This window comes from Emydura macquarii, unplaced genomic scaffold (assembly GCF_026122565.2).
Source record: "Emydura macquarii macquarii isolate MOO-44397 ecotype Brisbane River unplaced genomic scaffold, CSIRO-AGI_Emac_v2 contig_2636, whole genome shotgun sequence".
Classification (NCBI taxonomy): domain Eukaryota; kingdom Metazoa; phylum Chordata; order Testudines; family Chelidae; genus Emydura; species Emydura macquarii.
Genome location: NW_027132773.1, coordinates 3,319,199 through 3,334,552, shown reverse-complemented (window position 1 = coordinate 3,334,552; position 15,354 = coordinate 3,319,199). Strand labels below are relative to the sequence as shown.

At 42.4% G+C, this 15,354-nt stretch overlaps 1 protein-coding gene across 5 annotated transcripts in view; it reads left to right on the top strand.

The window, feature by feature from the left end:
* Positions 1-3,951: 3,951 nt before the first annotated feature.
* Positions 3,952-15,354, top strand: part of MDM2 (MDM2 proto-oncogene) — a 77,252-nt gene continuing 65,849 nt past the window's right edge. For 3 of the 5 annotated variants that reach the window (XM_067564055.1, XM_067564054.1, XM_067564056.1), the window contains exons 1-7: positions 3,952-4,108; positions 4,920-5,004; positions 10,471-10,545; positions 10,994-11,127; positions 12,277-12,326; positions 13,777-13,844; positions 13,973-14,066. In XM_067564055.1, coding sequence (XP_067420156.1) covers positions 4,924-5,004; positions 10,471-10,545; positions 10,994-11,127; positions 12,277-12,326; positions 13,777-13,844; positions 13,973-14,066 — 502 coding nt within the window. In that variant the 5' untranslated portion in view covers positions 3,952-4,108; positions 4,920-4,923. Of the gene's footprint in view, positions 4,109-4,482; positions 4,695-4,919; positions 5,005-10,470; positions 10,546-10,993; positions 11,128-12,276; positions 12,327-13,776; positions 13,845-13,972; positions 14,067-15,354 lie in introns of those variants that run through there. The other 2 variants (XM_067564052.1, XM_067564053.1) reach the window with 2 other exon arrangements.

The following is a 15,354-nucleotide window of genomic DNA, read 5'->3' as shown; positions in this document are numbered from 1 at the left end:
TTGTAATGATCAGGTTAGGTTCTGGCTACATTTGGCTAGGGAGGAGTGGTCTGAGAGATCCTGCTTTGTCAGCTGTAGGCTAGGACATTCTACCCTCATGAAAACAATCTTTCTGCACTTTGAAATTCTGGAGATAATGGGATGTAAACACATCTTAAAAATTCTGACAATTGTTTAAATGCCACTCATTGTGTAACTTCTTGGTCCTTGAGCTTTGTGCTTTAGAAGGATAACAAGCCTGTCTTGAAAATCTAAGCACTTTTACACAAATACCTAGATTTTACGATCACTGGAATTTTTACAAGGTCCTTTTGGTGTTGAAAAACTGTGTTTGTCCAATGGACAAGTCTGGACATTTGTCCATCTCTTGTGCAGACAAGGGTGTACCTACACTATAGTGGCTACAGCTGTGCCACTGTAATGCCATGTTATAGATGCTTCCTACATCGACGGAAGAGGTCTGTCTCCATAGTTAATCCACCTCTCCGAGAAGTGGCAGGTAGTTAAATCAATGGAAGAATTCTTCTATAGACTTAGTTATGTCTACAGTGGGGTTAGGCCAACCTAACTACAACATATAGGGAGAAAAAATTTTCACAGCCCTGAGCAATGTAGCTAATAGATCAATCTAATTTTTAGGTATAGACCAGGTGTAAGTTAGTTGTCATTGGCAAGTAGCTTTGTTGAGCTTTGGTAACTATCACCCATTCCTAACAGTAGTACATCTTTAAACACTATCTGATATAGGATCATCACACTGTCTGGATTAGGGGGACCATTTATTTAATATCAATATTTCAAAATTACAATAATTCATATGAGAGAGGCCATGTCAGGTACCACTAGAAAGGTTATAATTTGCTAAGTCTGATGATATTGTTTGTGTATGTGTCATATTTGTATTGGAAGTTATTTATGTTTGATGTGTCTGTATTACAACTTGTGCTGTGTTTCTGGACAACGCCCTAGACAGAGTGGCAGCAGCAATAAACTGCTTAATGACTCATTAAGGGAACTCAAAGGTACAATAAGCCCAGGGAAAGAACTCAGAGGCTACACTTTATGGAGTCTCCAGGTGACCCTGGATCCATCATGTTTCTGTAAATTTCCACGAGCAGTGTGGCAAAGGGACATAAAAGGCAGCTGCACCACATCCATATTATTGTCTGTCTTCAGCCTTCAGTTCATTGCTGCTTCCTACCTCTGGACCAGCTTATCTGCAACAGAAGCTGTGAAACAAAGGACTGAGACCCATCCAGATAATGGATGTAGACCACAGGGACTATACAAGCCTGCAAACTCCACAATTCTACTGAGAAACTGATATATATGGACTTTACAGTCATTTATATGTATCTGATTACTTTGGCCATTTAACATTTCTCTTGTAGTTTGTTTCTTTTCTTTTATAATAAACCTTTAGTTTTAGTTACTAAAGGATTGGCTGGCAGCGTGGTATTTGGGTAAGATCTAAACTCATATTGGTCTGGTAATATGTCTGATCCTTTGGGGTCAAGAGAACCTTTTTGGTAAAGGGAATAGTGTTTTAATAACTTATCCCTTTCCTGGACCTAGTGACTGATTCGGAGCCTGAGACTGAAATGCAGTAAAGGGGACTGTATTTTTTGTTTTGGCTTCTTGATAACCAGTGTGGGGAATCAGAAGCACTATTTGTGGCTGGTTGGGAAGTCTAACTTCAGTGCTACCCACCAGTGTTGGGAGAATCTGCTCTCTTTTTGCAGCCTGCCCTGGCCTTGGCATTTTCAGGTGGTCTACCCTAGGCACGGACAGGTCACAATGTCTTACAATGAAAATTCTCTCAATATCAAAAAACATAATTATCCAAACTTACTTCATAATTGTTCTGATAAGCAGGGCTATACCATATTAAGCTATTAAAATGGTTACATAACAAAATTGAAATAAAACATATGCCATTCTTACCTTTATTCTCCTTTATTTCAGATCTGTTTTTTCCAGTCCTAGATTTCAATTTAAAAATTTTGCATGTCTAGGTTTCAGCAGAAAAAAGGAAAATGTTTTGGTTTTAAAAAAAGGTCTATTTTTTAAAAAAGTTCTGCCCAGCTCTAGCTGACCATACACTTAACAGTATACTTAGTAAACACAATTGCTAGAAAAAAAAATTCTGTTACTAAAATTAATTTACATTTTATCTTTTTAACTTGAAAAATTTATTAAACTACTCAGATCAGGGATTTGATCTGGGAGTTGAGAAGAACACAGTTCCTCCCCCAAAAGGAGAGGTAGCTTCCCTGCCTCCCCTTGGACTAAATAGCAGTTTTTTTCCACACCTTCCCCTCTCCTGTTTCAATCTATCACTTATTTGCATACACTAGTGAAAATCAGTAATAAGTATGAATATTATAGGGTAGTTTGGAAACTAAACTAGCAAACAAGAGTGTCTTCATCTAGTACCAAGCTGAACAAAATGTACTTTAATTTATCATTTAATTATGTGGATATGAAAGTCTCTCTGCTTTTATTCACCTTGATAAAATGCCATAGGTCATTTGTTCTATAAATAATATGCTATTGCTGGATTTATTAAAGGATTAGAAAATGTTATCAATAGTAGTATTTTATACTAAAATAAAATAGTATAAATATACTAAAATAAAAGTAATCAAATCTTATACTTCAGTTTAGGATAATTGACACAGAGGTCAGAAAAATTCCCTTTCCCCCAGCCCATGTTTATGGCATTGCAGGTGGCAGTGTGCATGGTGGAAGCAAGGCACTATATAAGAAACACTAGATGGCCCAATATGGTATAGAAAATATGTTCTTAATAAATAAAAAGATTTAAAAGATTTGCAGGGAAAAAACAGGTTAAACCGTAGACTTGCTTTTATTGATAGGTCCTAATTTGTTTTCTCATCTGACTCCCCTTAAGTCTTCATGCTACACCCAATAACAAGTTTTTAAAGAAATACTAGTTTTTACAGTTTTTTTACTAAAAATGTGGATATTGTGAGCCAAGAGGGAGAACATGAGTGGGAAAGGAGATGACTATAAATAGCTCTATCACCCATGTAACTTTTCCCTTTCCTTGCCAGTTTTCCATGTTACAACTGAAACTGCTAAAATTGCTTCAAACGCAGTTGTTCAAGAGTGTTTTTCCTGACCTCAGGTCAGGCAAGGATTTTTTTGTTAATTATTGTGGCCTAGATCCTGTGATATGTTCTTGATGGCTGTTCTTCTCCTGCTGTCTGCAGAAATCAAGGCCTATGTTATAAATGCATGGTTAAAACCTAAATCTATGTAACAATAACTCAGACCAGTTCAAAAGGACTGAGCCGGGTCAGGGTGGCTTGTGCTGTGCAGTGCTCCACGCTCGGACACCACTGGATTGGAGCAAACAGCTGCCCCGTCTGGTACCCGGCTCGTGCTGTGTGGGCATGGCTGGCTGGAGAGACCACTGCACTGCTCCTCTGTGTGGCAAGCGAATGGAGCAGTGGGGCCAACGCGGAGTGATCGCAGCAGCAGCAGCATGCAAGGACGAAAGAGAAGGAAGGGCCGAGGGTAAGGAGCCGAGCAGGGATCAGTGCTGGGGGCTCTAATCGACCGGCCAGTCTATAGGCGGGGGCGGGCGAGGGAACGCTCAGGCAGCCCCCTGGCGGGGCGCGCGGCCGGGCTGGTGGCGGGAACAGGCCCGGGCTAAACACCGGCCCCCCCGTGCACGGGTGGCCGTTTGTTGCGCGTGCTCCGCTGATGCGCAGAGCGCGCGGCCGGGCTGGTGGCGGGAACAGGCCCGGGCTAAACACCGGCCCCCCCCCGTGCACGGGTGGCCGTTTGTTGCGCGTGCTCCGCTGATGCGCAGAGCGCGAGGCCCAGGCCTGGCGGCGGAGCGGAGAGACCCGGATGCAGGCCGGGCAGGCTCTCCTGGCCGCGAGGGGGCGTCCGGGTGCCGGGTGCGCAGTGGGGAAACCGCCGAGCCGGGCCCGAGTGAGTCGCGACCCGCCAGTTGCATAACTCCGCTGTCGGCGCGTCGTGGAAATGGCGGCGCTCGGAGCGGGCCTGGCCGCGGCTGTTCGCGGCGGGTAGAGCCGAGCCGAGCCGGGCAGCGCGGAGAGGCGGGCGGCTGCTGGTGCGTGGGGACGGGGCGCTGGGCCTGCCTGGCGGAGGGAGGGAGAGAGAGGGGGGCTCGGGCGGGGTAGGCCTGCTGCGACGTCTCGCCTGGGCCTGCTCCTGCTCCTAGTCGCGCGGGCTCCGTGGAGCTGCGGGGCGAACGGGCGAGGCAGCGCCGGGCCTGCCCGGGAACGAAGAGGAGGCGGCCGGGGCGGGGGCAGAGGGGACTGGCTGGCCGAGGGAGGGAGGCAGGCAGGCAGGCAGGCCGGGGCGGCGGCGGCGAGGCGGGGGCGGAGGCGAGGCGAGGCGAGGCGGGGGCAGAGGGGACTGGCCGGCCGAGGGAGGCGGGAGGCAGGCGGCCGCCCCCGCCCAGCCGTTGGGTGAGTCAGCAGCGGCGCCCCGCAGTGGCGCCTCATCATTCAGTATCACCCCTCCCCCCGCTCCGGGTCATGCTCAGACATGCCGCGCCGCGGCCGGCGGAGGAGTTAAGCCCTGACTTGCCTTCGCTGGAGACGCTATTTAAAGGCGGCCCGCCCCGGCCCCGCTGCTCCCTGCCAGCGCAGCGCTCCTGCTCAGCCGCGCGTGTACGCGCGAGGACCACTCAGGTGAGGCCGGGGCCGCCCCCCGCAGCGCACAGCTCTGAGTTGGGTGGGTAGCGTGGCCCGGGCTCGGGTGTGTCGCTGCTTCGCGTTACTCCGGCCCCAGCCCTGCGGGAGGGACGCCGGTTACGGCTGCGCTGCTCTCCTGTGCGGACTCCCCGCCTCGCCCGCCGCAGCCGGGGCTCGCTCTCGGGCAAGGCAAGCTGCTAACTCCGCTTGTTTTCGTTTCAGGCCAATGTGTAATACCAAGATGTCATCTGGGCCGGACAACAGCCTCGGCGCCTCTGCCATTCCCCCTGCCGAGCAAGAGGCCCTGGTGAGTGAGTAGCCCTGGCTCGCCTTTCAGGCGCTGCTGGCTGCGGTGCTCGGTTACATTGGACCTGCTGATTCACAGGTGTCGGGAATGTGGATGCTGCCTGCTTGTCCATATATGCCAGGAAACTTAAGATGTTAATATTGGATTCAAACTAAGAATGGCACAACTACCTAAACTTTTTGTTTCTGGGATTTTGTTGCACTTCAATGTGTTCTGCTTAAAGAAATGTTGTTTAACAGGAGTTTGATTTTATGTGGCAAGTTTGAGCCCCAAACAGATTTCTAAATCCATTCAGAATATAAAACCCATAAAAACAGCATTTATAGGGGAAATCTTGACAGAATTGTAACTGGAGTGTTGTGAAAGGCATATATGTTCTAGCACTGCATGGTGTTTGTATTGTTTCTGAGATAAATAGAATAACTTGAATTCACACTTGACTGTAGGTTTTGAATATGTCACATCTTGTGCTGCATTAGAACTTAAAAGCAAAACAGAGTAAGAGATATATATTTTGTAATGAAAAGCCCAAGGATGTGGTGATTGTGTCACTCTTCTGACACAATACTGTCTGAGAACTAGACCAGCACTGCAGCATGGCTTCTTTCACATCAGATGTGACTTCAGTTAATATAGCATGCCATAACTTTTTTAATAAGTGAATTTACTTTCTGTTAGAAAAGATAAGTATGGTAGATATTCATAGTTTAAAAGTGTAGAAAGATAGCAAAACATGAAAAATTCAGATGTTCATGAAAGAATGCCAGATAGCCTAGGATGAAAAACGCAGTGATGTTTTAAAAATCAAAAATACTTTAAAAGTCAGGGTTTTTGTCATAGAAATCACAGCAGTGATTGTAAGGCCTTGATCTGCAATCAGATCTACAATGCATGGGTGGACCTGGGTGTTTGCATAGAGTCCTATTGAAGTCAACAGGTCTCCTTGCGGACACAAAGCTCCTCCCACACCTATCCAGTCACAGGATCAGGGCTGTCCACTTATGGTACATTCTCTCTATTTCAGTGAGATGTTGTTCTTTCCCTTTATGAATCAATTGTAAGAACATAAGAATGGCCATACTGGGTCAGACCAATTTAGGGTTGCCACCTGTTCAGGTTTTCGCTTTCTGTCTTTTGGAGTGCCTGGTTTTTGGAAAGTCTGGTTGAAAAGGAGACCTGGCTGTGTGTCTGGTCAGATGTGCGACTGGACACCAGAAGTCTGGTTGGTGGGGAGAGGCACCAGGTTATTAACCCGTACCAGCTCCTGCTCAGCCAGGGCCATTCTGCAGGCAGGTTCCTTGTCAGGTTGGAGCAGGTCCTCCTGTCCCTCCCAGCCAGAGCCATCCCTAGGGTATGGCAAATCGGGGCTACTGCCCCAGGCCTCACAATTTGGAGGGCCCCCCATAGGCCAGGGAAGGCTGTGCCTTTCCAAACAGCCAGGCATGGCACCCCCCCCCCCCCGCACTGCATTGCCAGTATTGCAGCAGCTTCCTGCCCTCAGCGTCCCCCAAACACAGTAGGGCTGGAGGGGGGCAAGCCAGCTGGGATGCTGGGGTTGCCTGGTGGGGATTTGGGGAGGCCAGGGTTGCTGATGGGTGGGGCCACCTGGCTGGTGCTCCAGGGCTGCCGGTGGGCCAGGCCAGGATTTGGGGCCGCCTTGCTCTGGAGTGGGGTGGGGCTCCTCCAGCTGCAGTAGAGGGGCAGCTGGAGGCAGTGATTTGCTCCAGGCCCCACACTCCTCTAGGGATGGCCCTGCTCCCATCCTGGAGCAAAGGGAGCTTAGGTTGCTGGTGGGGGAGGGGAAGGAGGTAGAGATGATTCAGTGCAGGGAATGATTGGGAGGGGAAGAGGAGGAGTGAGTGAGTGGGGCAGGGCCTTGCGGGAGGAGGTGGAACAGGAGCAGAGCCTTGGGAGAAGAGGCGGGGTGGGGCTTCAGGGGTCTGGTTACCAGCACTTAAAAAGGTGGCAACACTACGGAATGGTCCATCTAGCCCAGAATTCTGTCTTTTGACAATGGCTGGTGCCAGATGCTTCAGAGGGAATGAACAGAGCAAGGCATTTATCATGTGATCCATCCGCTGTTGTCGAGTCCAAGCTTCCAGCAGTCAGAGGTTTAGGTTTACTCACAGCATAGGATCTTGGCTAATAGCCATTAAGTTCACGTATGATAGGTCCATTATCTTTGGGCCTTCACAACATTCTCTGGCAACAAGTTCCACAGGTTGACTGCATTGTGTGAAGAAGCATGTTGTGTGTACAGCCTGATGTTTGTTTTAAACCTGCTGTCTACTAATTTGGGTGATCCCTAGTCTTGTGCTATGTGAAGGGGTAAATAATACTTCCTTGTTCACTTTCTCCCCACCATTCGTGATTTTATAGAGACCTTTGTCATATTCACCGAAGTCATCTCTTTCCTAAGGGCTGGTCTCACTGGCAGCGTAGGTCAAAGTAACATAGCTTGTGTGTCTCCTGTCGATGTACTTACATTGACGTACCCTGGCCTCCTCTCGGTGCTGCATTGGTGGGAGATGCCCTTCTGTTGACGCAGCCTTACTCCTTTCGGGGAGATGGACTAATTGGGTTGACCGGAGTACGTTCTCTGTTCGACTGAGCGGGTCTACACAGACCTGCTGAGTTGATGCTGCTGCTTCAATGCCTGCTGCTGTGGTAGTGAAAACTTGCTCTAAGATGAACAGTCCCCAGTCTTTGTTCTCTCCTCGTAATCATTTTTATTGCCCCCTCTGTGTTTTTTCCAGTTCTAATGTATCTTTTTTGAGAGGGGGCAACCAGTATTCAACCAGTATGCATGCAGTATTCAATCTGTGGGATTACCACACATTTATCTAGAGAGAGACATTATGATATATAGTGTCTTCTATCCATTTCCTAATGGTTCCTCACATTCTTTTAGCTTTTTTGACTCCTGCTGCACATTGATGAGATATTTTCAGAGAACTGTCTGTAAGATCTCTTCCTTAAGTGGTAACAACTAATTTGGACCCCATCATTTTGTATGTATTGTTGGAATTACTTTTCCAATGTTCAATTACTTTGCATTTATCAACATTGAATTTTATCTGCCATTTTGTTGCCGTCACCTGGATTTTGTGAGATCCCTGTGTAATTCTTCATAGTCAGAATTAACATAGTCAACTAGCTTGAACAATTTTATATTGTCTGCAAACTTTGCCATCTCATTGTTTACCTCTTTTTCTAGGATCATTTATCAATAGGTTGAACATCACTGGTAGCAATACAGATCCTTGGGGGACCCTGCTATTTACCCCTTTTCATTGTGAAAACCGACCATTTATTTCTCTGTTTGTTTCTTATCTTTTGAACTAGTTACTAATCTATGACAGGACCTTTCCTTTTATTCCATAACTGCTTAGTTTGCTTAAGAGCTTTTTGGTGAGAGACCTTGTTAAAGGCTTTCTGAAAGTCCAAGTACACGATGTCCACTGGATTACCCTTGTCCACATGTTTGTTGACACTTTCAAAGAATTCCACTAGATTGACTCCTGCATGATTTCTCTTTACAAAAGCCATGTTGATTCTTCCCCAACATATTGTGTTCATCTATAGTAGTCGATAAGTAGACTGCAGGCCAAATCCAGAATACCAGACGCTTTTGAATAGACCCCAAAGCCTTTTTTTATTTATTATCATTATTGTTATTTTTAAAATAATTTCCTCTCGAGTCTGGACCTTGACTATACCTTGACAAAAAATAATTGGCTACCCCTGATCTATAGTAAATAACACAATTATCAGACACATAGTTTCAGCCAGTTTGCTTGGTATTGCTTGGGCCTTTTTTTTTTTTTTTTTTATCGGTGCTGTGCTGACAGTCATCTGATACAGAGGCTGATTTAAACCATAGATTATATGTCACAGTTGTTAATTATGCAATTTCATGTTTGAATTCCTTCAGAACTCTTGGGTGAATACCATCTGGTCCTGGTGACTTGTTATTCTTTAATTTATCCGTTTGTTCCAAAACCATCTTTACTGACACTTCAGTGTAGGATGGTTCCTCACATTTGTCACCTAAAAAGAATGGTTAAGGTATGGAAATCTCCCCCATATCCTCTGCAGTGAAGACTGATGCAGTGGCCTTGTCTTCGTTGAGTGCTCTTTAGCCCCTCGATTGTCCAGTGGGCCTGCTGATTCTTTGGCAGAATTCCTGCTTTTTATGTGCTTAAAAAAAATTGCTGTTAGTTTTTGTGTCTTTTAGTAGCTCTTCAAATTCTTTTTTGGCCTCCCTAATTATATTCTTACACTTGACTTGGCAGAGTTTGTTCTTTTCTATTGTATGTCTAGCTGTTGCATTTCAGTGACATGTTTGTATTGTTGGGGTGAGCCAGTAGTTAGGTTGCCTAATGCTTTTCATATACAAAATTCTTGTGGATTTTTTGTTTTTGTTTTGTTCTTTTGTCCGGATTTGGCCCTCATAATACCGTCATAGTTTGCATCAAACCTTTGAAATACGGCAGAAGGAAAGTCCTTGGGCTAGAGAACTATCCACTTTGTCCCATAACAGTCTGTTCAGGTTTTGCTGAGACGCACGTTTTTGAAAATAACCATTTCCCTTCTCTCACTTGTTCTTCAGAAATATTTTGTCACAGTGCTGAAATAAGTAGACTCGAACATGTTAGGACCAGGTTCATGCTACTGCTGAACCAGCAACTGCAGCATTGCAGTCTGTATTGGTAATACTTAGGAACTATTAGATCAGTTGTAGCAGAAGAAGTGGGGGGAAGATACACAGGGGCTTATACCCAGACCCAGCAAATATCCCTAATGAGCCATCCCCCCTTTTGAGGGCACCATGTGTGGCAGGAGTTGCCATATCTCCTAGTGGTAGAGAGAGCTAGGCTGAGCCCCGCCTTGAGATAATAGCCTTCTACTTACCAGCGAATGTAGTTGATTCTTATACCTCAAGGGGGAACAGTCTGTGCTATGTTGCTGAAAGTTCAGAGTTCCCCCCCTCCCTGAATCATACATCATCATTTGGGTGTGAATTGTAATAGTTGCATGTAATAGGATTTGTTTATCTTTTTTCTTAAAAAGAAAAACCTAAGAAATTACATAAGTATGTAAAAGAATCTTATTTCAGTTGCAAAGTCTGTTGTTGCCTGTTCAACCTTAATTTAGCCTCCATGTGCATACATATTATGACACAGTCTTTAATTATGTGATTGTAAGCTGATTTTCACAGGACTGCTCCTTCATTTGATGTGGAGGATAAATGCATTGGGGAGGGTATTAAGATTGCACCGGGAACCAAAAATCTGCTGTATCCTAATTTTGAGGTGCTTGACTTTTCAACCTAAGTAACATTATTTTAACATGATTTTTGTGGGTATGGGGGTAATGCACGCATAGTCTATGGTGCTTTCGACTCTTTGGGGAGGACATGCACTAAAAAAAATGAAATATATTGTTTGCCTTCATTTTTTTCAGGTTAAACCAAAGCCACTATTGTTGAAGTTGTTAAAATTTGCTGGTGCCCAAAAGGACACTTTTACTATGAAGGAGGTAAATTGTCAGAATTTCTCATTAACAACAATGGATAGCAGTAAATATGTTTCACTCTTACATGTTTACCATACTTATTAGTCACCCATGATGAAAGAAAAATAATGTGGTTTACTGGATAAGGCATAGGTGTGGAAGTTAGGAGATGGTTCTGTTTCTGGCTATGCCACAGTCTTGCTTTGTGACCTTGACCAAGTCACTTAACATCTATACCACAGTTTCTTCATCTGTAAAATGGGGCACTGTATAGAACTTTGAGAACTACAGATGAAAACTGCTATGTAAATGTAAAGTACTGTGTATTATCCCATTAATATTAATAGGGAGTTGCAGGTGATAATTAAAAGAATAGACTCTTTAGTGGGTTTGAAATAGGTTATTTTATGTTGGTTTTATTCTATAAAGTTATAAATATATTTAATATAGCTATATTTTACTTGTATTGTAGGTAATATTCTATCTTGGTCAGTATATTATGTCTAAACAATTATATGATGAAAAACAGCAGCATATTGTCCACTGTGCAGATGATCTTCTTGGAGATCTGTTTGGAGTACCAAGCTTTTCAGTAAAAGAACACGGGTAAAATTTCATATTCCTTGTGAGAGAGATCAGAATGAAATGTATGTGATGGTTTGCAGTTTGTTGCATGTTTTATTTGCATAAGTCTTGACAGATGGAATTGTCATAATTGTATGCCTCCTGGCCAGCTCTCTAATTTTTTAAAGGAAGGCCCAATTGAGCTTACATTTATTTCTTTAGCTGCCGAATCTCAGAAGCAACACAAACTTCAGAAGTTCAGTAGCCTTAGAGGCTTCTGTCTACTCTGAAGAGAGTTTCTGCTTTCCACCCCTTGAGGTAGCAGCAACTTTATTTAGACATCACACAAGCACTTAAAGACTGTTTCATTTCCATTATGAATTTATGCGTGGGAGACCAAATCCATTAAAGGGACTTGCAGAGAAGAGGCATGCTCTTTTATTTTTCCCATATCAGCTACACAACTCTCCAGTGCAGAGCTACAGTGGTTGAAGTTTTCCCTTTGCAGCAGGCTAGACTTCCTTTTGAATAGATTATATTACTGCAAAGCCAGTATGCATGACCTGGGACTTGCCACAGCCCTAAAAGTTGAAGGTATTTTTTTCTGGATTAAGCTCTGAAATAGTGCTGTACAAGTTCCATTAAAAATACTTTGAATCATGAGTAGAGAGAGAGAGACAGACTGCTGGTTAAGTGAGAAATGGCTTTTTGACAAAATTGAAACTTTCACAAAAAAATCTCTGGTCATGTTGAAATTTTTCAATTTTTGCAGAAAATTTCAAACTGGAAATTTTTTCAGTTTTTTAGAAAAAAACATTTTAAGTTTCTTCATTTTGGTTTGGTGGGGGGAGGAGGGACGCTTTCACTTTTTGTACTATTTTCCCTTTTTACAGTGGGTGGAGGAAGAATGGAAAGCTTAAAAAAGTCAAACTGTTAATGTTGTTTTCCCACCAAAATAAAATGAAAACATCCAAAAATCTGTGAAACGTTTTGAGCAAAACAAAAATTGTTTTTTGCATTTTTCATAAAATGCACTTACCTCTTTTTTCAACCAGCTCTAATCATGACACTACAAAATGTTTTCATCTTGGTCTTTCTCTGTTACAGTGTGGCTAAATTTACAACAGTAAATCTGAACTTCTAATTTACAATTTTTAAATATACAAAATGTCTGTTTTGTCCCCCTTCAAGGAGAGTATATTCAATGATTTCCCGAAACTTGATAACAGTCAATCAACAAGGTAAGCTAGTGTCGTAAGGCCTTTTTGGGGGGGGGGGAGTGGCTTTTGTTAACACAAAAGTTCTGCAAGCTGTATTAACTTACTTTGCAGGTGATATTCAATTACGTCATCTATCAATGACTGAAGTTAATTTGTTGTCACTTTTTTGTAACTTGCAGGTGAATTGCATCTTTTACAAATAAACTGTTTGAGGTCCAAGCACAGAAAATGGGCTTGAACTTGCTGTTCATAGTGAAGTCAGTGGCAAAACTTTAATTGGTTTCAATTGAAACAGTATAGGGCATTATATGCAGACTTTGTCTGATCCTGCTCTCTTTGCATACTCAAAACTCACACTGAGAAATACATTTAAAAAACAATATTTGAAAAGTGGTTCATCCTTAGTTACCCTGTCTAATTTGAGTTAATATGTCTCTTGTTATGGTAGTTGACATGATAAACAATAAAAATAACAGGAAAGAAATCTATATACTTTGTTCTTATGAAGTTTAATAAATACATATATAATGAGTTCATAAAATATATTATGATCTATTTAAATTTATCCACATCTGCAAGAGAAGGATGGATGACGCAGCTGTGATGTAACTTAAATTTAAGAAATGAATGAAATGAAAGTAAAAAATGGGGGAGGGATGAAGATTTTTCTAAAAAGGCTCTTAAATCTATATTTATACACATAATCTGCTTGATTCTCCAAAGTGTTGAGCACCTAGCATCTCCCGTTGGCTTTAGTGGGAGCAGTTGGGTGCTCAATACTTGAAAATCAGGCAGGTGCTTAAATATGGACTTTGGGGCTTAATGTTAGGCCCTTTTTTTTTTAAATCTTGGCCAGAATAGTAGAGTAAAAGAATAGAAGTGGGGGAGATCTCAAAGATAAAATATAGTCAAATAAAGTGGGTTATGTTCTTACTGTACTTAACTTTATTTTAAATGGATCTCATTTATCATGAAAATAATTAGTTGCATCTTGTAGTTCGGGGTCCATTAGCTAGAACAGTCATTCCTGTGTCTTAGTAGTATAATATTAGTAACTATAAACTTCTCTTGCAGTGCTTGATGTCTTCTTTTGTAAACTAGAGGATCTTGTATATGTCCCTTATTAACAAGTGTAGTATCATTATGTTGATATCTAGTTAAAAATGTGTTTGACTTATACGAATATTTTCTCTCAATATTTTTTTACCTGTGGAAAATCCCAAAACACATGCAGTTACATTTCTTTTTTTCCTCTAATGGTGTATGTAATGGTACAAAGAAAATCGTGAACAATTCTTAAGTAAGAGTATGAGTTGATTTTGTAAAGGTTAAGTATACTCTGAATTAAGATTTAGAACAATATGTATAAAGTGTTTGCAGTTTACTTTTTAGTAAAAGCTTTCACTGCAGTCCCTTGAGCCTGCAGATATTTCCTTTCTGATGCATTGCATTATGTATTTTTCTTTTTCAGAATCTACTGAAGCGAACACATCTGAGAATGAGACCAGGTGCCAGCTTGAAAAAGGAAATGTTCTAAAGGTGATGTAATTACTTGATACATTCTAACATATATACTCTTGCAAGTTTCCCACTTTATTTGCTTTACCATTGAGTTTTGGATGCAGTTGAAATATTAAAATTAATCTCATGCTATCCATGTTAAACAGGAATCTATGCAAGAATTAGTTGACGAGAAACAAACATCCCCAAATTTGACTGCTAGACCAACTTCCTCTTCTAGGAGGATGCATAGTGAATCTGGTACGTGCACACTTATAATGTAGGATTTTCAATAGCTTGTACACCTAGAGCAAACTTGTATGTCACTGGCTCATATCTTTTTGAGGGAGGCAGGAGGAGTCCACATTTTCATGTTGTTTTAGCCATTGTGAAAGGTATCAGATTGACAGCCTTGGAGAATGAGCTCTTCTGCTTATCCACAGAATAAATACAGTGTGGGTAATGGCAATACAGATTTCCCCATGTGTTTGTACATCTCCTAGCACAATGATTTTCAACTTACTTGCGGATCCCCCCAAAAAAGTCAAATGGAGGTGTTGGACCCCTTTGGAAATCTTACACATAGTCTGCAGACCTCCAGGGTTCCATGGACCACCGGTTGAAAACCACTGTCCTATTACAGTGGGTCCCTGGTCCATGACTAAGGCTTCTAGGTGCAATGATAATACAAATAATATGTAATAACCTCACCAGCATGCTACAGCCCCGATCTGCCAGGTCTACCAGTAGGCTGATAGGGTAACTCTGTCTCCATGCCTGTTCAGTCCTCTGCCTTTCTACTTATGTCACCAACAAGCATATCAGTTGTATTTTCTTTGTGATGTGGACATCTTTCACACACTACACTTAGACTATCAAACTCATTTCAGGGAACTCTGCAAACAGCCACCAGATTGTAACTTTTGGTTGCTATTTGTAACCTACTTGTACTGGTTTTAAGCCAGTGACATAGGTGAAAGGCTCTGTTTTACTCATTTATCTTGTCACCTAAATACCTGTGGAAAATCTGATCCTTTGATTTCTCTTCTTTATCTCTTCTCTATATGGCAACTTAAAGGGTGTTGATTCTGATATTTAGTAGGTGTACTTAGCGGGTGTTCTTGAGTGTTATTTGTTTGAGTTATGTTTAACTTTCAACCTGTAGGTGGTGACGCTTCATAACTTTCAGTTGTATGTAATATGCACTGGTAATTTCCACACCAACCAGCATTTCATCACTTATTATCTACTGGTTCTTGATAGTTGTGATTAATTGAGTAACAGTAATCTTTCACAAAATCATAGCATGCAGTTTTTATTTTGTTTTCCTGTGTTTCTCAAGAATATTTTGTTCAGTTGCTTGACCTATGTAAGGTATTTCTGATATGCTCACGCTTGTAGTATATAGGCAGCAGTCACCTTAGTCTGTCGTAAAACTGTACTGCATTTATAAACCATTCACACTACATTACAAGAACTCTTTAATGTTGTAACTCAAACTGGTAAAAGGATGAAAATACACAGTTAAGGATCATAACTTGTAATATTT